This window comes from Brienomyrus brachyistius, chromosome 4 (genome assembly GCF_023856365.1).
Source record: "Brienomyrus brachyistius isolate T26 chromosome 4, BBRACH_0.4, whole genome shotgun sequence".
Classification (NCBI taxonomy): Eukaryota; Metazoa; Chordata; class Actinopteri; order Osteoglossiformes; family Mormyridae; genus Brienomyrus; species Brienomyrus brachyistius.
This window is the reverse complement of record NC_064536.1, coordinates 5385694-5407841: the sequence shown is the minus strand read 5'-3', so window position 1 is coordinate 5407841 and position 22148 is coordinate 5385694. Positions and strand designations below refer to the sequence as shown.

Here is a 22148-nt window from a genome sequence, read left to right as displayed (position 1 = left end):
GAGATATAGCCAGGGAAAACCAAAGAAATACTCCAAGATACCCAGGAGATACCCAAGAGATGCTTCAGTATACCCAGGAGATACCCCTAGATACCCAGGTACCTTGTGCTGTTGGGTCACCTGCACCTCACAAACAGCCTGAGAGCAGGTTCCTGCTGTTATGGAGGTGGTGCTTCCTGCTTCCCTGAGACAGAGCCTCAGGACTTTGCTGTAGAGCACTAGAGCCCCATTCAGATCTACAGCCCTTATAACACTGGTCCCAAATATAGAACATATGGTTTTATGTCCTCTTATCTATTTGTGATAATAGATGCGCCAAAAAGAGGGGGAAAGGAAAATAACTGCTTGCTAAAAATGTAATTGTCTAAAAATAGTCCACAGATAACTTTCGAAAAGTAAAAACGTATGTCCTGATGCAATAGTATGTCAAGCTCAGAACCTACTTGTTCTACTGTTTGCAAACTGATTCCCTTTGCTGATTGTGAGACAGCTGCTGGTTCCATATGCATGACAAGAAATGCAGCCCCGATTAAAGTTCTTAAATACTCACTCCTCATGTATCACAAACCGTAATCCCTGAAGAATATTTGATCTGTTGCGGATATTTGGTTTATGGGCAAGCTTTACAGCCAGGAAAAAAACGTTCCCAAGGAGTCACGTACTACATCGACCGGATTGCGCAACAAGGCTCGTGAGAGACTTGCTCCTACAGATCCCTCCTGTCTGAGCACGTTGCCGAATGCATCCTGTAAGTCAGGAATCGCCCGACTCGCATTTAACTCTGCAGCCTCTGATAACAAACCGAATGATGAACAAAATGATGAGAAGAACCAAAGCAGGGCGCTCCCCAGGTTTCACCATTCCGATCTACGTCAACACTATCAGTTATTCCACTGATTTGCCGATACTACCCCCTCTGTAGCATAAGAGCTTTGTAAACACAGCCAATCAGCAAACTTGAAGGGCTTCCGGCCCACCTATGGCCTTACCTGGCTGGCGTGTGCTTTCCAGCACGGTTCCTTTATTACCTAGAAGCCTGTAACTCATTCCGTTTGCGTAGGGGGCGGCCGATCCGTTGAGGTGAGCCCCGCCACCTCTCTTGATCGAGTTGGATCGAGTGGGAACAGGCACGAAGGTGGGGTCCAGGTCCAAGATTAGCTGGTTCAGCTGGTCAATGGACTGGTCGATGTCCACGTTAAGGGAAGCGAGGTCGTCTTCTCTGATGGCAGGGTGTGCACCTGCGAGCCCATGGACCGGCATGCTGTGAGCCCGCTGCAGGGATCCCCCTTGCGTGGGGGTGTCTTGAGGTCCGTACGATTTAGGCAGGGCGCTCTGCTTGCTGGGGGAGAACATCACGGCGCCCTCTGTGGGTCGGAAAGTATACTGCTGGGCGGCCACCATCTGCTGGTGGTGAACCCAGGTCTGCGTGGAGTAGCCTCTCTCGCCAAAAGCCAAGGACTGCACTTCTGGGGAAACGGATGCACTTCTGTGAAAGTAGCACGTCCGCTTGCCGTCCACTCCCCTGGCCTCACGCGGGCGTGCCACGGAGAACTCCTCACCCCCTCCGCTGCCAAAGCCTTCCGACAGCAGGGAGTTCTGGCTTCCCTCGTGGTGGCCTCCGTACGGCCCATCGGAAGACGACAGCGTCCCAAGGCTGTCTACGCTACGCAGGTCGTGGGCGGGCACTTCGTCGTCCAGAATGTCCGTTTCCTGCTGCTTCGGCCTAAGTTCCCCCAGGCCCGCCTGCCTCTCCACCGCGGCCGACCCGCGTTCTGACATCACACTAGGGGGCTCACCCTGCTCACACCTGAGTCTGCTCGGCTGCCTTCTTGGTTCAGATGGGCTTTTCCAAGACTGGCCCGTTCTCAAGGAGGCGCTAGAGAGGCCGGAGTCACTGCTGGTGGATGCCGTGTGATCGCTGCGTGCGGGTGCCCCTTGGAATCGTCTCTGTGGCACTCCCTCCGAGCCTCTCTGGCCGACTTTGGCAGGTGGTCTGGTGTCCTTGGGATCTTGAGCATGTGACACTAAAACGACAGGATAACGGAGGGCTTCAGCGTGGGGGGGGCCCCGTGGCTCAAAACTTGCAGGGAGGGGCTTTTAGCACTCACACTCGCACTCACACTTAAACGCTCCGAAGATCCTTACACAAACCACACTGCACCTAAATCAAACCCTGCTGTCTACAATAACTCATCGAGACAATGTGGTATTTTGATTACCCATGTGTTTGCGGTGTGTCGAAGAAAAAAAAATCAAAGGCTACCTCCACCTGGATGATCACGGCTCTGGTCTAGGTGATAAGGGGTTTCTAGAAAAGAAAATCATACGTGTGAAGGTTTAGTGTAGAGTAACCCCGTGAAACACTGATACGAGTCCTTTGCAGTATATTTTTCAATTTACGCCGCAGAGAACCAACACTGTAAAACAAACATTCCATTTATTATAAACCAGCTGTTGTTGTTTAGACTGGAGATGGCGGCTTTACTAAATTACTCAGAAAAATTGGAGTCTGGCCAAATATATCACATGAAAAATGAAGGCACTGAATCATAGCCTAAAGAGTACCAATGTACGCGCTCACTCTTCCGACCTTAGAGCAAACACAGGCGCCAGCTAAATAAATGGTGGCTGTTACTCGACTTTTAGAGCCCCGAGAGTAGTGATACACCCCTGGACGGTCTTCATGTTCACATCGAGGATTAAGCTAAAATAGTGACAAATCTTTTTAAGCGACAACAGGATCCCAAAGAGTGCACTGTAAATAATCTACAAAACCAGCGACGTGTATCTTGCGGTCAGATTTGGTAACCGCAGAAGTGTCACTTCCCCGAAACGTCTCGTCTCCCCGAGGCGTGAGTGATGACAGTCGTAGTACAGGACTTGCAAACATCTTCACCCCAGCTTGAATGTAACACCGAAAGGCCAAAGTAAATCCCCCTGTCAGTTTATAAGGTCTGCAGGTACCAGCCTCTCACTCCTGGGCCTGTAAACTTCTCGATGAAGAGAAGATAAAATTGTATATGTATCATATGCCAAAAAAAACACACTGAATTCATTTGAGTACCATCTGAATCGGCCATTTCACACAGAGCAACACGACCGACATCTCCATCACCCTTCCGGTAAATTCCTCTGCACTGAGGGCTCCAAACCAGACATGCATGGTACAACAACAGTACACCCCCATTAGATCCTTCCACCTCCACTTTTCAAAGTATATAAGAATTCCTCAGCAACCACAACAACCGGAACGTTCCTTCCTTGGAGGTGAAAGACTGCAATGAAAGGTCTGTTTCCTCTGCTTCCACCTCACCCATTTTCTTTCCTTTCTTTCCTCCCTCTCTCCTTCCTCCCCAACTCCCCCTATTAATGCCCCCCTTGCCCCCTCCAACCCATCCAGCCCAGAGCACTCACCTTCCCGGCGTCTTACTTGCAGCAGGTAAGCGCGTGGAGTTTCTCACATTCAGAAAGCCGGGCTGTGAGAGACGGCACCCCCTGGAAAGGTGGCCCCCAGACCCCCCCTCCACACGCCGCTAAAGGGGCCGCCCACATTTTAACCCTCCCTGCAGCACCAAGAAGGCGAGCGTGTGCCACAATGGCCCAGACATTCAGCATGACAAATATGGGAAGGGGAATGTAAACATGGGGGCGTGGCAAGGAAGGGGGCGGAGCAAAGAGGAGGCGGAGCCAGGGGGCAGCAGTAATTTGAACCAAAAGGGGGCCGGTGAGTTAGTTTGGATAGGACAATGAGGCATACAAGAAGGGGAAGAGAAGAAGGGAAAAAAAACAACTGGAGATGAAAACAACATTCTTTCATCCAAGTACTTTTCTCTCCCTCTTTTTTTGACCTGGCAAAGCAGTGCTTTAATTACAGCAATGTCACTCTCTTATTGAGCTGTTTTTGAGAAGCAGTTGGAAGCCTCAGCTGAAATTATCACTAAATTATACGTCAGCCTGGGACATTTTTAACACTGTTATGAAACCAGATGTGTGCGAACCACAATTGTCAGGTTCAATTGTGTCATCTGGTGTTTCTCTTTTTATTGCATATGATCTCCGACAGATAGACACCTTCCAGAAAGTCCCACAATCAATCTCCTGTTTCCAGTATTTTTACTGCCCATCAGAGACTAACGAAGAGAGATCAATACCATTCATGGCATCTATTGGACACACATTTTTTGAATGATTTAGGAGCAAAGGACAATAGTATCAGCAAAACATAAAGGTGACATTCAATGTGACATGGTCAACGTGGTCGATTCGCACAATGGACTAAATCGGCTTTTTTTGTTATTTGGCAAATTATTCAAAATGGAAGCGCATTTTTATTTTTCTAACTGAAAAGCATGGAGGAGCGGAGCAGCTCAGTCATTAAGGATTTAGACTAAGGGAAAATCTGAACGCAGGAAAAGAGAAAGTGTGAAATTATACGTTAAGTTAAAAACCCATGCGAAGCAGGGACTGGATGTGAGGTCTGTGGTTACTGTTACTGCAGTGGCCGTAAAAAGAAGGATTTGCGTAGAGCTGGGCAGGTCTCGGTAGCGCGGGAACAGTTCTGGCATAAGCAGGACCTGTGATTTAGCTTCTCTGCTGTTAGCGCTTTTAGCGTTGCCGTCGCATGTTTGCAGGATGAGATCGCGATGAGACATTTCTTAGCGTTAGTTACTCCTGTTTGGGCCTGTGTGGTGTGCTTTTTTTTTTCTGCGCTTGCCGTGAGGGGTGTATAATCACAGCGTGGGCGAGCCGCACACAGCCGCTGGTCTGCGGCATGGAGATGAATGGGTCGGTCCGGGCCGGGCCAGGACGGCGCACCTGCGGCTGTCTCTTTAGTGAAAAGAGGAAACTTCTGCAGAAGAATCGCCATTTATCTCCATCAATGGAGGATGGATGAATCGGGATAAGAAGCATGTTTTGCTGTGATATGATGTGATTCCCCTTCAACCAGGTGAATAGCAGAGCAGTCTGTGGGTTAGGCCTCTGTGCTTATGATCGGATGGTTGCTGGTTCATGTCCAGTCCTTGGACCCTTGAGTAAGGTCTTTAACCTCCCAAAATGCTCCAAGGGGGGGGGGGAATTTTCATTTTACACAGTGGTTCAAGAAAACTCATCAATATTCATGGGAGAAGTTACCCAATTGGCCAGTAAATATGCTCCCAGCAACAAAAAACAGTTTTTTCAGAGATTGGTCAGTGAAATCCATCTAAGGCACTCACTTGCCAATCAGGTAGTGCATCTCCCTAACTACCCTGTAAAACGAAAACTCACCTCCAGGGGCACTAGATCAAATGGCTGATCCTGCACTCGCACTACAAGTTTTGTTCTCAACTGTATGTATGTCTCAAAGGAGACCAACATGAGGTATGCGAGGGAAGCAGCACTGCAATGTACTTGTGCAAATGGCAAATAAAGTTTTGTTTTGCATTCACAGATCGCAGATTCACTGACTCACCTGATATTTTTGGGCGGTAAGAGGAAACCTAACCATCCAGTGAAACCCACAGCCCTGGGAGGTACGAGGTTGCAGTCCTACTCAGTGAGCCACTGGACCATCAGTTTACTTGGTACTTTAAGGTTGACTGTGTGAGCATGCAGATTGGGGCCTGTCTCAGCTGCCAAATCATTTACTGCCTTGCTCTGCTTAAGAAGAATTGCTTGGTCCCGCTGATTACTGAGAACATGATGAGTTTCAGGGGTAGGTGGGGCATCTCTTCCAAAATACAGTGTTTGCATGTCAAATGGGGGGGGCTCTGAACAAAGCAGGGAGGCACTGAAAGATCTGCGGCCGAGAAATTACAATAACTCAAAAAGTAATTTGTTGCCTTGTTTGTGTATCTCTTTCGAACAACAGCTGGCCTTTTCGTCACAGACCAATTGTTCCCAGAATCAAGAGTCAGGAATCACATGGAGCAGCAGCCCCCGTCGCGTTGTGGAGACAGACATTATTCTCTGTGTCTCCATCTTTTCTATTTTCAGCGTCTGCTGGAAGTGGAGTAAACAGCCACGACTGAGCAGAGAGGCCCAGTGTGGGTGGAGCACCGCAGTGGCCAGGGATGCAGATCCAGCCTTTGCATATTATTTTATTTTATTGCTTTTAATATTCTATTCTTTTTGCACTGCAAGAGACGGCACACAATTTTCATTATACCTTTGTACAATGACAATGAAGTTTTCTGATTCTCATTCCTATGTTTGTATTTGTATCTTTCCATTCATTTCCATGCATAAACCCTAATTCTAACAATGAAGACCTTAACCCCCACCCAGCCCAAACCTTAACCAGAAGCAACCAAACTAAATACGAGACTTCTGACACACACACGCACACACACACACACACACACACACACACACACACACACACAAACACATCTTGTTGCCTAGCAACAAACTTCCTGTTCAGCAACAAGCAATAAAGAAACCAGCAATCTCTTTCCTCAGTTGCCAAAATATGAAATGTCATATGGAAACAGAGTTTATGTTATTGCAATCAGGAATCTATTCAGCCTAAATTTGTTTCACAGAGCAAACAAGTTCACACAAGAGCAACCCAAAGTGTTTTCACGGAAAGCTCCAGAAATGACACGGCCGTCACATTTTAGGTCAAACGGATGCGTTTCACAGTTTCAAAAATAACCAGCAATTGAACCAGCTCTTCTAGGTCTGTACAAAAGTACAAGAAAATAGTAAATAAAATAGCTGCCTTCCTTAAGATGATTGAACATAATTTATATCGGTTTAGGCAGAAATTCTAAACATGTCATTAGATTTCATTATGTAGCTCAACACTGAAGCAATTTAGCATTCGTCAAGCCGTCTTGACCCTAAAAACAGCTGCCTTACCTAAGCTTGTCCCACCAAGCTCCTACAAGACAAGCAACGATGTGTAATTATGTCCAACAACAATACATGACATTTTCCACCACGGAGGCCCTGTACGTCACTCCAGACCAGTCTGAGTACAATGGAAACATGTATGACGACCAGTACTGGTGAAGGACCAGCTTATTGTGCAGTGGGAGTTACAGTAAAGAGGACAGTCTGTTACCTTCAGCGTCGCAGCTGATGTTCTGGTAGGAATCCCACCGTATCAGTGGATCTGTAGTGTTGTATTCCACGTCGATGACAGGAACATTCTCCCACCGGTCAGAACCTGCAACAAGAACCAGAACATAGTGTCAGGGGGCAAGCGATTCTGTTTCCGTTTTTACAGATGAGCAAAAGTAAAACTCGTATCTTGCAGCCATGTGTTTCAGAGTGGGAACCGCATTATTGCCCGTTTTAACTTTTTAAGAGTTTTCATTCTCCTAATGAGGCACATCGAGCGGCCGTGTGGATTTAGTAGTCTTCGGGGATTTGGCAGTTAGTACCTCGCATCTTCTCTGGACTCTCAGACATGACGAGCTCAACCTTGCCGTAATCCGGAAACCTGAGGTCTGGAACATGACGAGGGGTGAGATGGGAAATGGTAAAATGGTACAAACACTGGAGGGCAACAGCGTCGTGTCACTTCCTTTGATTTAGTTCAAAAGCAGTTTTCGGTGAAATAAAGAATCTGTTTTACAATATTATCTGAAGGTACGTAGGTAACCTAAGGCGATCACAGTGATGACCCGTACCTAAAATGTTTTTGATAAAATAAAAATGCATTCGGTGAGTAAAACTGAGAGTTCATTCATTTTCTCTGAGAAAAAAATTATTTCTCATTTTCTTATACACAAATTTCCAAAAAATTTACAAATGACTCATCCAGCTCCCAGATACTATTACAAATACAAACTGAGGAAGACTGATGGTGCAAATATATGTAAGCTAACCATTAGCCACCCTAAGCTCAAGGTATGGTTTGTTACAGGCACAACACTGGTCTACCTTTGTTTGCATTTTCAAGGTCCTCCTTCTCAAATATGAGGCTGCAGCCCTGAACGGTGCCCGTGTGAAACTGCAGACGAAAAACCGGCTCCCGGCTCAGAGTCCGAATGTTTTTGTGGTAGCATTTGACCTGTGCCATTAAAAAAAAAAAAATTATTCATTGAAAGAGCGGATCAGAATGCATTAATTCTGGTGCTTTCTAAAGCAGTTTATGGAAAGTGGTCCTCTGGTACCAATTCCAGGAAGGCAGGAGACCCACAGGAAGCACATTCAATCATGGCCGCAAAATCTGAAGTCCACAAGGTCATGTTCGACTCTGAATTTGAGCTTAAAATACTGCGAGGAGTGTAAGGATAATTCTACCCCTAAAACCCCAATTAGAAATGCAGGCAATTCATGAGTACTACATATACATTTACGTAGATCTTTAAATAACAAAAAAAAAATCACTTACCAGGATATCACCTTTGAGCAGCTGTGCTGGCAGCAGAGCGATATACAGCCTGTTTCTGTGCCCTGGTCCTATGTGACTGTGCAGCAGATCCACAAATCAAACTTCATCTCATTTTAAGCGGACATGGGACCCCACCATTACCCAGCAATCTCCATCCCACTTGCCATTGGTTCCCATTCGGGTGAAATTAGCAGTCGCTATATGTACACCAGTGTTGGGCATTTCATGTCCGAAAGCTACGAATCCGGACCAAGATTTTGTTTCTACCGACCAGTCGAGTATAAAGAGTCACAGTCACGGAGTACTAAACTGGTTGGTAGGAACAAAATCGTGGTCTGGATTCGTAGCTTCTGCATCTGAAACAGCCAATCCTGATATACACATGCCCAAACACATACACACGGACATTCACCATCGTGAAGGAGCTTAATTAGCCAATAACAAGGCCGCTTACTAAATGCCAGAAGAGTAGACCAATTGCAGCCCCTGGTAGACCTTCAAGTACGGTCGACAAACTGAAAAAAACCAGGGACAAGGAATGTAGATGGATTTTAAAATACAGGCATGGTCTTAGCATACGCAGCTGCAATGAGTGGGAAGCTACATGGTGCCTACAGTATATAACATCGTTGCGGTTGTACAGTAGCTTTAAAAATTCTTTAATTAGTTTCAGAATAGTCACACAGAATGCTAAATCTGCTGAAGCTGACTGACACCACGATGCCTCCCTTGTCTACATTAAACTGCGTCGTATAAAAACATATAAACATGTTGTGCTGAGGTCGTGCAGTGCACTATTGACCTCTCCTAGAATAGGATGTTCAATTTCGGTCACCCCAGCACTTCAAAGAGGATTCTGGAGTGGCTACAGTGGTGAGCAAACATAATGAAGCCTTGTCTTAAAGGGATGTGATGTAAGAACAGCTTTGAAGCAGTGCATCAATAAAAGGTATTGGGGGCACGACTCAGGAAAACAAGGCCAATCCGGATGATTAGTCAAGGACCAGATTATATCAGAACAAAGAAAAGATTTATTTACGCAAAGGACGGGGGGTGGAATATGCTCCGTTCCTAGAATCACTCAAGTTAACATTAGATTGAATTTCATCCTATACTATAAATAAAATGTATTGAGGGTCCTCTCACATTTGAAATATCTCATAAATCCCAGTGTTCTTACAAACCACTTTTTGGTTTTTACGATGAATGGGTTTTGTGGGATCTTCTTTCATATCAAGACACAATACAGCCTGGTTCTACCATAAAGATCCATGGAATCTCTCCAACTTTGAGGGCTCCATTACGAGCAACGTACCTCCATTCTCAAAGTCAGGTATCCCGTGGAGAATGACGCAATGCAGGAAGTGAGGGGAGACGTTCATTTTTATGGAGCCAGTCAAGAGGCTGTTTAGAATCCAGACATACCTACAGTTGGAAAGTAAAACAGACATATAACTTCAAAGAGGAATCCGTAATGTGAATTATTAACTGCAGGAAGGTTTACGGCGAGATGACCGTCAGCCAAGCTGGTCGTTAACCTTCCCTGTCGAGTAGTGGTGTTTTATCAGAGGTTTGTTCTCAAATCGAAATCACAGGTGTGAAGAACCATCGCGGGCGGAACAAATGATCACCTCTTCTGTGAGGGTGTCATGAGAGGTGACACCTTGTCATCGTAGAACTTCCTCATGGCGAAGCGTTCCAAGGCCTGGTCAGCGCTACGAAAGAAAGACGTCATTGTCGTTTAGTCTCTCAGCGGGTGTTCAATCCTTATGAAACCTCCAGCCACGTAATCAGCTTTAACTAGTACATGTTGTATATATACTGATGGATATTCCTGCTCAGCTCCTGCTGGGCACTCATTCCTGCTGCTTGGCAACATGGGCCAAAACGTGATACAGTGCGAGGCTTCACAGCTCAAGCACATTTCTTGAGGGTCCACGTGAGTCTCCTCAAACTTGAATCCCTTTGGATGGTAGCTCAGCAAACTGTGGCTTTATTCCTATTGAGCGTCAACGATCTCAATGCAGCACATTGAAGTGACACCAAAGCGATACATAGATTATTTCAAATGGTAGTTTGTGCTAATAAATCATAAATCATGTTTGTGCAAATACCCACAAACCACAGCTGAACACTGGGCCCATAGAACATTCCTAAGATTCACCCCAGTGTGGGGTATTTCTGCAACGTTCTCAACGGACGGCATTCCCCAACCGTGCTCTAGCCACAAACAGGAATTCTTGAGCCGGCACTGTTACCTCGCAGAGACTTCAGTGAAATGCACAAAGGATGAAGTGATCACCCCAATCCTCCCTTTTCCACCCTGCACATGCGGATGACAAACAAACAATAAACAGTGAAACTATAGTAAAAACAAAAATCTTTACAGTGGCTACATTGAATTCTCATTAAAAGGTCTCTCACAAAAATGTTGCCTGCAAGATTCAAGAATATGTTCATCCATATATCCATTTTCCAAACCACTTATCCTACTGGGTCGCGGGGGGTCCGGAGCCCATCCCGGAAGCAATGGGCACGAGGCAGGGAACAACCCAGGATGGGGGGCCAGCCCATCGCAGGGCACATTCACACACCATTCACTCACACCTGCACTCCTAATTTAGCAAGTCCAATCAGCCTCAGCATGGGAAACCGGAGTACCCAGTGGAAACCCCACGACGGCATGGGGAGAACATACAAACACCCAGGCGGCGACTCGAACCCGGGTCCCAGAGGTGTGAGGCGACAGTGCTAACCACTGCACCACCATGCCACCCCTCAGGAATACGTGCCAGGGGGAAATAATTCTGCAGAGAAACAATATTAGGTGTGGCCTTGGTAAACCACAGTAAATAATACAAGTACTTAAATAATAAGAATCTTAAACAATAAATAAAATCCCTCAAGAACGAAGACAATGGGCAATTTACTCAATAATGCATCATTACAAACCCCAATTCGAGGCCAAAACACAATCCCAGCAATTAAATACCAGCAGGGTGAACATTATGGGGAAAACAATAGGGGCTGGGCACTCACACGGCAGTGAATGACCACCACGTGCTGGGGGTCGGAGTTCAGCCAGGTCTCCATGGCCTTGCAGATGGTGCAGATCTTGTCCAGCGGCGGGGCATGTAGGTCGGGCCAGCCGATGTCCATGGTCTGAAACATCAGGACTGTCGTTTTCACAGAGGCTTCTGCAGCAGATCTACTTCTACGGCCCCCAGCCGCACTTCCATATAAAGGTACCGCGCTCCTCAACTTTATGAACAGAGGCAGGAAGATGGTCATCTGGAGGTTATACCAGGAACCCTTTGACATCACGATACAACCCAGGCACCTCCCCAGGGCTCCCTTTATGCTCCCTGTCTCCTTGCTAACTTCCCGTTAGCACCGACCTGTACGTTTCTTCAGAGAAAAACACCTGTCAAATGAATATAGGTCAGGGCTACTCAGTTATTTTTCCCCGGTTGAGTTTTTGCAGACCGTTGGAACTTGTGGAAAGCAGCAATTACATTTAAGTTGCGTTTAAGTTCTCTGTGCGACTGAAAGATCTTGTGCAAAGGAGACAGTTCTGAGCTTGTTGAGACAGCAAGATTTTTCAGCAGAGCTAATTTAATTAAGTCTCTATTTGGGCACATTACAGCCTCCCCCCCCCCCCCCCCCCGCAGGGATTTGGACTACATCAGCATCTTTCACGTCCCTCATCATTAAACTGCAGAAGAAAAATGGTCCTGTGTGTCTCCCAAATGGAGGGATGGGGGGCACATAGGGTTTACTTGTCAGTTTGATCATTAGCTTTTCTTTTAGTCATTTTTTCTGGCTCCAATGTTGTTGTTTTTTTTTCTATGTTCCCAGAACTTGTGACACAAGCACACCCGCCTCCCCATCACAATCGTGCCCCAACGTGAATCGACTTCACGCTTGAAAAGAATGGTACCTTGGGGTTCGTTTTGGTGAGATCCGCCCGCTTTTCGGAAAGGTTGATCACCTGCGTGGAAACCAATACGGTAATTAGGCTCCTCCCACTTCACGTTTCTCAACCCTTTTGTTAACACGGCTTAATGCCTTTTTGCCCGGAAGATGAAAGCGCACTCAGGGGCTATTCGGATCGCTGGCAGACAGGGCGAATTGCGAAGAGATGCACTACTCTGCCTGGAAAGGACATTAATAAGTTTTAAGCTAGACTCAATCCATGACGCTAAGCATTTTCAACATAAATGAATGAGCCTCTTTAGCTAATTAATGAATTGATCGTAAATAACTCCATTTCTGCATTTTATTTAGACAGGAACTTGCAGATTAAGTGGATATTGGAAAGACGCAGGAGGTCTTAACACACATTGATGTATCTGCACAGGTCTGTCTGCGTTTATGTAAAGTGACGTACACAGCTAGCCGCCATGCAGTTTGGCCATTTATGTAACTAGTGGGAGTTTTTTTATTTGAAAAATGGCATTACACATACTGCTATCGCCGTTAAGTTCCCTCCTCCTGCTTTTATCGCCCATTCCTCTAAATGGGCTCCCTTTTTCAGTCTTACCCAGAATGCTACCTGCTTAGCTGTTACGGTGAACCCTGGAATGACTCTAAAATGGAGGACACCTGTGTCTGAAATAGAGGAGTGTTGCTCAAAAATGGGGACACTCAACAGCAGTCCGGACAGAGCGCTGGAAAACCAGACTGTTCAGACAAAACTTGGATGACTGGTCGCCATTTTAGCTTCTGCCATACTTGTTAATTGTACCAATGAAGTAGGTGGCAGGCTATGAGTTCCCACTAATGCCAGACATACATCAGTGCATCCTCTGTCACCGAGGATGTTAAATGACAGTGAGGGGACCCCCCCTTCTCTCCCCCGCTCCTCCGCCGGATCTCACCAAGTAGTTGTCGGCATGTTTGGACTTGAGCATGCATGTGACATCGTGCAGGTTAGCCCTGTATGCATCCTCTGAGCAGACCACGGGGAAGGACACGGCGATGATGCGCTCCGTGATGTAGGTCAGGTCGAGTTCGTATCCCTCCTCCATCGCGAACGTCCCATCTGATGCAGCCACCTGTGTAAAACAAGCCAGCGTTACACCGACAGACAACAGACTTCAGGTGAGGGCGATTTCCTCCGGAGATGTTCTGCTCGCTATAGTTCAGGCCCATGGGTGTTGGTGTGCTCTCTTGTATGCTCCTGCAGGAACATGCAAGTGTGACAGTTCACCAGCCCAGACCTCCCCATGTGGGGGGGGCACACCCACCCCCTAAAGATATACTGTAGTCTGGTCAAAAAAAAACTTTTAAGGAGGAACCAGGAACCACCCAAGTTAGCCAATTAGTCAGAAGAACAAACTGACAGGTAGGCAAATAGATAAAGACCAAGATATCTATCTATATCTGTTTACAGTTCTTGTTTGTTTATTTACATGTAAATTCATCTACTCCTAGTTCCTGTCCTGACTCATATCCCATCCAAAGTGTACCCCAGCCTTTCGCCCTATGCCTCTTACGACAGGCTCCATGATCCAGTATCGGGATATACACTTTAGCGATGATGCATGGACATTTCTTGCTCACTGCACTTGTGCCTGTTACATTCCTGTCTACATATATATACACATAGATACACATAGCCTTAATGGCTCTTAGCGAGCTGACTACGTAACTTACATACCAGTAATGTTGTATATTCACAATAAATGCAACAAAAATAATGTGGTTGTAAGCATCGTCACTGTGTCAAGCAGCAAAGCATGCTGGGATTGACTCTCTGAACATTAAGCGTGAACTGACATGGAGTCCTCGACTGTAAGCGTGAGGGAATAATTCCGAAATGGAAACATGGAGGAGCAGGACTGAATGAGAAGCCTGCCAGGTCCTCCCAACAAGCTACCACAGGCTGCTTTGTAAGCGCAAGGAGATTAAATGCCTCCGCCAACTCACTTCAAAACGTCCCCTCGAGGAACAAGTTCTTTCAAGACAGTATCTGCGAGTGTGGCTCCAACATGCACTAGAGCGGTCTAATTACAGCCATACGCCCTCTGGGCCCTGGGCTTTCTCTGCCAAATTTTTTTATGCCTATGGAATCCTCCATTTTGTACTATTCTGAGGTGCTACTACATGACATGCACTAACTCTGTGCACAGGAAGGTCTCACTATGCATGCAAAAGTCAAGGCAACATCACCAAATCAACAGCCTCATTTGTTTTTATGGGCAACGCATTTTTAACCGCAACCAAAGCGACATTTGCCAGCTATAGGAGGTTTCGACGTATTCATTTAGTCTTCCACGTTTTCCTAGATCAGTGATTCCCAACCCAGTCGCTGGGGATTCCCAGACAGTCCACGTTTTCCCTTCCTTCCCAGCTCCTCCTTCCCCAGCTACCAGCCAATCAAGAACACAGGATACCTGCTACAGGTGGGAAGCAGTAAAAATATGGATTGTCTGGGGGTCCTCAAGGGCTGGGTTGAGAAACACAGTCCGAGATGATGGTCTGATTTATGTTCATCCACAATACTGCATAAGAAACATTATAGGTGCGAGGACAATGCTAATCACCGTAAACCTTAATGACGGTCATTAAAGCAGCCATTATATTACATGGTTAACCTGAGGTCCCACAGCAGGGCCCTGAGTGCAGCCACAAGAATCCCAACAGGAGAAGCACAATCAAGAGCCAACAGATGACGAATAAATATCAAACAAACACCCAGTTGAAGGTTCATTGAGGCTCCTGAATGAAGGAAGATGGACATGATAGCAGAATAAGCAGCGAAGCCAGATTTGACTTGAGATATGTTGGGTTGTGAAGGAGATTCATGGGTCAGAGACAGAGAAGCTTTACTCTATGAGACTCAAATTAACAATATCTGAAGAAAGCGGGCCATCAACAAAGCGTATTAAGAAATTTGCCAGATTTACTTGGCCAACCTTCTGAAAAAGGAGACATTCTGGAAATATCTTGGGAAGGGTTTGTAAAGGACATGGGGAGAAAAGAAAAGAAAGTCTTCAGCAATGAAAGAGAGGTGGGTCATTTCATTCAGCAGAAAGGATGACCTTGCTTGGTTTAACTAGCAATTCTGTTCTCAGTGATTTCCTTATAAAAAGAAAAGAAACATACAGAGAGAGAGAGAGAGAGAGAGAGAGTAGATTTATGCCACAGTGTGGACTCAGGAGACATACAAATCAGCTTTAGATTTGCTAAGGTGATGAATGATTCTTTGTTTCAACTGTACACAGCTGGATCTGCGATATAATTTTCAGGAAGTTCCATTATTTTTAGAGTGATATGACTCTATTATGGACAGCAGTGTCAGACAGCGTTGCTATTCATCCAATTCCTGCAGACCTCCGGTTCTAAGCCGTACAAATGAAGTGAATCGTTACAATGAATCATTAACTTGTGGCTGAGTTCATATGGGATTGATCGGCAGAATGATTGTCATTCTGGTTCTCCTGGTAACTTGCTGTCATAGATCTGTTGCGCCAGACAAAAATGTAAATTTTAAATTAACCAACCGTTGCACGGACATTTTTAGTCAGTTTATTTTGGTCCTGTAGCACCAATGTGCTGTGCGCGTCACCCCTGTGCACAGAATGGTTTTCTCCATCATTCTCCCACTGAACCTAAAAGAGGCACCACTGCCCAGCTAAATGGCCTCCCATGCAAGTGATGCCTAATTACTGTTATTCTTTTAGCTAGGTCATAGAGGAATGTGTTCGGAAAAGGATAAGGCTTTTTCCCGCTTGCAGACTGCCGGCCTAATGGGTTGCACATGTGGAGTGCGGCCGATGACTCTCCCGACTCCGCATTATTTCAGTAGTCACTCCCTCCCCTACGGCCTGAGTGACGCTCCAGCATCTTTGGGATGCGGGTCTATGGATTTCACGTCCCCCTTCGTTCGCACCTATCCACCACTGTAAGGGTCGTAACCGTCGTCGTGCTGAAGGAGAGAGGAAGACGTGAGCTGGGATGAAGGGAAGGGGGGGGCGGGCGATCAAAGACAGAGGGGGGCCCAGTAAGTGAATGGAGGAGAGTGTCCTGCGTGCCGCTAACTCAAGCCGCAAGGAGGCCCTCGCCCGGAGGCGTCTGAACGCCGAGGGTCAGCCTCGGCCAAAAGGGGCCTGACTTCTTATACAAAACCGGGTCGACCGGGACCCCATGCACACGCAGAGAGGTCTTGCAGAAAGCCAGAAATGCCATGTGTCACTAATCCCACTCGACAAGAGCTTCCAATCCATTGTAGCTCCATGCACACTCTGGAACACATATAGCAGGCGGGCTTTGAAATGGACGCGAACTAAACACATAATGACACAAATTAACGTTTTTTTAAGTTCTTTTTTTAAACACAGCCAGAAGAACGAGAGGACATTATGGGCAACCCTGTATGTTTAATCTAAAGCCACCCGACCCCCCCCCCCCCCCCCCCCCCCCCACCGGGCTTTCTCTGGAAGTGCCTTCTTGTCTTCTGTGTTCCCGCACAGAGCTGAAGTCTCCTCGGGAGCCAACGTAAATAAACAGGAAGCGTCCGCTAGCTTTCCAGCACAGCAGCGAGCATTTTCTCCAGACCTTCTCAGAGCATTCAGTGGGACACGCTTCAGAAGACACAGGAAGGCAGATAAAGACAAAACTGGGGTCTAAGTGCTGGAAGTCGGACTGTGTCTGCACTGTGTAAATAAAGGCTATTACCCATGCACGCCCCCCCACCCCCCGCCATCCAACACTACCCTTTAAAAAAAGACCTCGCACCCTACCTTCAAGACAGGATCCCAGTAAGTTTGAGGTGAGTAAGAAGTCAGAGAAATCGGAGCAGGAGCCGTGGGAGAATGTTCTGGAGAGGTTATCGGACCCTAATCCGCGTCGCAGGTCGCCTACACACAAGATCCCCGGGGCGAGGCGCTGTTGGTGATCGGGGCTCACTCCGTCCCGCTGCCACGGCCCGAATGAAAGCCCTGCTCTGTACAGAGAGGCAGCTCAACACCCCCCTTAACCCCTACACCCCCCCCCCCCTGCCGGCACACCGCCTCAGTTAGGCTCCTGCAGTTCCTGTCACAGGCAGACCTCCCCCTCCTTTTTTCCTTGGAGCTACTGCACACTCATTCATATGGGATGAGACCGTGCGTGTGTGTGTGTGTGTGTGCATATACCAAGGGGGAGGGAAACCCAGGAAGGCTGTACAGACACACTTTCTTAACTCATGTTTAAAGCTATATCATTACCCAGCTTCCCCCCGACCATCCTGCTTGACCCTGACTTGGGGGGGGGCATCTTTTATTCTTATATGTACAAATTATATCATTTATAAGAAATTCAAACCACTTTTATTCCAGAGAATACGGATTATTTTATTCATATGGTAGAGCGATATTGTTAAACTTCAATCACCAACCAACGTATATTTAACATTTGCATTTTTATGAATTATGTACAACCTGGTGGCCCTTTTAGCATGGAGGATATCTGTCACCGATTAAGCACTTATAAAGAACATGTGAACATTGCATAACGCATGGCTCCAGTCATAGGTGACCATAGCTCATATACAATTACATTTTAAGTGTCTATTAAATGTAACATTTGGCATTGCTGCAGGGATAAAACGGTTAGCAGTAAGCTGTGTCTGTAATTAATTAAAACTGCATCCTTCATGATTAACTTTCACATTAATCTTGAAATTCAGGCTCAGAAGTATTAAAACGGGTATTTGGCCTGTCTCTAATCGTCTCAACCCTATGTTAAGAAAACATAGTGATGTTTGTATGCATGCCATTCATGGACACATGGTACGGAGTTATGTTTTACCATTATATGTAGCTAGGCTTGTATTTCTATAAACAACGTCAAAACATTAAACAAGGAAATTGAGACAAATGGGTACACTGTAACAAGACAAAAAAAATCATTTCAAAATATAAATATTGCCTGTGAAATTGTTTGCTCTGCTTGACTGAGTTCCACTTTTACTTATGTAGCTGCAATGCGCTCAGAGCCCTGCGTCAGTTATCGTTGTCTTGAAGCATATGGAGTGCAAATTGATAATGAAATTACTGCCGGTGATGTTCACAAGGGGGGTCACTCTCTGATTTATGGTGTGTTGCACTTTGACACAGCAGATGCCAGTGAATGCTCCCAACCCGGGTCTTTGACCTTTGCCTAGAGAAAAGGGGACACTATATATCTTTGAAAGCCTATTTTCTTTGATTGACACAATATATATATATTGAATATTTTGTATATTATATATTTTATATATAATGAATTATTTACCATGACCCCAAACTGTATAAGCAATTATGCAAGATGGATGAGTATTATATGTAGATGTATTACTAATTAATCTAGAAATATTTTTAAATGGTTAATGTCTAAGCCAAACAATACCATAAAATTAAATGCACTCGAATTTAAAGCAATGGAAAAAATGTCATATGCATGAAAATACCTTTTATCCATATATCTTACAACTGTTCATTCAGTATAGAGTCATGGCAATTATAGTCATTAACTTCTTTTTCCCTGATATGAATGAAAGAAGATTTGCCTTCCTTAAAAAGTGACTTTGCTAGGCATTAGTACTATTACTATATGTATTACTACTACTGTACCATCTACTGGTAGACTGAAGTATTACATGATTAATTATTTTTTTCCCCTGGCTTCCCTGAATGTCATAGTGAAAAAAAGTAGTACAGACCATTATATATCATCAGGCATAATCCCCCCACACTTATACTTTTTCACTCAGCAAGGGAGCCATCGTGAAATGTTATAAAATTGTGGCATGCACGAGATAGGTTCTTATAATACAAAAAATGCCCAAATTGTACTAGGCAATAGAATGTTTTCTAATTGATGGCCTTATAGTCAAGTTGTTACAACAGCAAGATTCTATTATTCAATATCCGTAATGCTTATGCAGTATACAGAACCTGGAGCCTATCACAGGAAACACAGGGAATGACCAGTAGGGGGCGATGAGCGGGTCATAAGCCTCGCTGCCTGTGATTGGAAGACAGTCAACTTGAGCCTTGGCCTCAGCAGAATATTCACTTGTCCATGGGCCCTGGAGCAAGGCCCATAACCCCAGCTCCAGGGGGGCTGCACAATGGCTCGAACTGCACTGTGACACCCCCACACCCCCCAGGCTTCCTTTCACCTGTACCTGTGTCTCGTGGAGAGCAAGATGGGGGACACAAGCAGAGAATTTCCTCATGGGGATTACTAAAGTATCTATTCTATTCTAGACACCTCGGATGGGATGCCAGTCCATCAAGGGGCACACATACATTATGGGCACATTAGAGATTTGACTTTGCTTATCTGCATGTTTGAGATCGTATAATACCTGCAGATAGATGTGAAATGTGTGTGAACCATAAACCGGAGTGTGCTGTCCACCAAACCAGCACGACGCCCCCATTTCAAGGCTCATATGTGCCCTTGAGCGGTAAAGGGGGCTGTCCCACATTTTTGACCCCTACCTCCTTTTTATTGAATATTTTCAATTGGATAAGTTGCTATTATCTAAGTCACACCTCTGTGCTACCTATGATATATATCAATTGTAGGGTATAGGCACACAGATTTTTTTAAAAAAATTTCAACTTTGGAGCTCATTTTCTCAAAACTTTGTTTTTGTGGGATAGCCCACATTACCTCTCAAGGGCACATCTGTCATGTTAGACCTGGAAGGTTCTAGAAGTTATTGCCAATGTAAAAAAAGCACAGCTAAGTGTAAGCTGTACGCTATTGCAATAAGGGTTTGATATGTCGACACCCTAAGCAAAAAAATATTTGCTAGTGAAGGATCTCAGTTTCTTCATAGCAGATGTACACTCCTGTTTCCAAAAAGTTGCGTAAAATGTGAATAGAAACAGAATTCAAGATTTACAAATCATATAAACCCATATTTATTAGAAAAAAAAATATTTAAAATTAGGACAACATATCTAATGTTGAAACTGAAAAATTAGATTGTTGTACAGTTGTGGTCAAAAGATTACATACACTCATTGCAAACATTTGGGCTTCCACTGATTTCTACCCTGGGGTTCGAGTCTCCGCCTGGGTCACATGTGTGTGGAGTTTGCATGTTCTCCCCATGTCGTTGTGGGGTTTCCTCCGGGTACTTCGGTTTCCCCCCACAGTCCAAAAACATGCTGAGGCTAATTGGACTTGCCCATAGGTGTGCATGTGTGAGTGAATGGTGTGTGAGTGTGCCCTGCGATGGACTGGCCCCCCATTCTGGGTTGTTCCCTGCCTCATGCCCATTGCTTCCGGGATAGGCTCCGGACCCCCCGCAGCCCAGTAGGATAAGTGGTTTGGAAAATGGATGGATGGATGGATGATTTCTACCACTGTTCTCTTTCTGTGGCAAAATGATTATACAGCACACAACTTTATTTAAAAAACACAAACATGACGCACAAGTTTCAATTAACTGTTGGCTATCTGAAACCGACATAGGGTCAAAAAAATACATACAGCATAGTTAATATTTGGTTATATGTCCCTGAACGTGTTTCACCTCGATCAAACACTTTTGGTAGCCAGCAACAAGCTTTTGGAAGAATTCTGGTTGGATGTCTGAACACTGTTCCTGGTAGAACTGATAGAATTCAACCAAATTCATCGGGTGCCTGGTACAGACCTGACCTTTAAATACTTTTGAAATATTTTTGATGGGGTTGAGGGCAGAATTTTGGGAAGGTCATTCCAAACACTTAATGTTAGCCTGATATAGCCATTGCGAAATCAGCTTTGATGTATGTTTACAGTCACTGTCCTGTTGAAGCACTCAAAGTTTCAACCTTCTAGCTCATAATATAAGGTCATGTAGAAGAATTCTAGATCCTACTTCAGCATTCCATCCACTTTGTGCAGTGCACCAGTTCCACTGGCAGTAAAACAGCCCCTGTGCAAGATACTACTGCATCCATGATTAACAGTTGGTACAGCATTCTCCGGGTTGAATGTCTTACCTTTCAAACATACCTCTGGTCATTCTGGCAAAACAATTCAATTTTTACCTACAGTAACCATACAATTTTCTAACAGAAGGGTGTATCTCTGTGCATGTGATTAGTCACAAACTTTAGTTGAGCTTGAAGGCGCTGATTCTGCAGTAGATGCACTTTCTTGGACAGCAGCCTCTCAACCCAAAACGATGTAAAACTCACTTGACTGAGGAAAGTGACACTGGAATTCCAGCAGCTTCCAGTGCCTGGCAGACCTCTACCATAATGGTTCTTGGGTTGCATCTGACCATCCACACTAATTTCCTCTCAGCTGAGGGTGACAGTTTGGGTCTTTCTCCAGACCTTACAAAGTGACTACAGCTCCACAGATTTGTATTTATGACCAATTGTCTGAACTGATGATCTTGAGATCTGAAGCTGTTTAGAAATGATTCCAAGAGACAAGAGACATCGAAGAGTCAATCCTCATTTTGCCAAGAGCTCCTTGGACTTCCCCATTGCAACATGCGTTGGTCAATCCAATGAGTGATGTCAATTAAGACCTTTTAACGTTTGCACATATAAGCTACCAACTGTAGTCAATAATGATCAGAAACAGGCAGTTAAAAGACCTTGGCACCAAATTACAAGACTGTAAGCCACACTAAATCAATCATCTAAGTAAGTGTATGTATATTTTTGACTGCATGTCTAAATTTGACCATGTGTTGGATTTAGAAAACCGACAATAAATTAAAACTTGTGTATCAAAGTTGTGATTTTTTTTTAATAAAGTTGTGTGTTTGACCTCCACTGTATGACAAATATATGACAAACACGTTGGGTCAACCTCTTCTTCTAACAAGACTCGA

At 45.3% G+C, this 22148-nt stretch overlaps 1 protein-coding gene across 3 annotated transcripts in view; it reads right to left on the bottom strand.

The window, feature by feature from the left end:
• The window catches only part of LOC125740180 (tensin-3-like), a 33276-nt gene extending 15977 nt beyond the window's left edge, over positions 1-17299 (bottom strand). Inside the window, exons 1-14 of one of the 3 annotated variants that reach the window (XM_049011035.1) lie at positions 17074-17299; positions 13207-13383; positions 12267-12317; positions 11366-11488; positions 10585-10649; positions 9958-10041; positions 9642-9751; positions 8781-8841; positions 8327-8402; positions 7873-8002; positions 7371-7436; positions 7049-7153; positions 2264-2308; positions 990-2024 (exon numbers count right to left, since the gene is read on the bottom strand). In XM_049011035.1, coding sequence (XP_048866992.1) covers positions 990-2024; positions 2264-2308; positions 7049-7153; positions 7371-7436; positions 7873-8002; positions 8327-8402; positions 8781-8841; positions 9642-9751; positions 9958-10041; positions 10585-10649; positions 11366-11488; positions 12267-12317; positions 13207-13356 — 2101 coding nt within the window. In that variant the 5' untranslated portion in view covers positions 13357-13383; positions 17074-17299. The remainder of the gene's footprint in view (positions 1-989; positions 2025-2263; positions 2309-7048; positions 7154-7370; positions 7437-7872; positions 8003-8326; positions 8403-8780; positions 8842-9641; positions 9752-9957; positions 10042-10584; positions 10650-11365; positions 11489-12266; positions 12318-13206; positions 13384-17073) is intronic. The other 2 variants (XM_049011036.1, XM_049011037.1) reach the window with 2 other exon arrangements.
• Positions 17300-22148: the final 4849 nt, after the last annotated feature.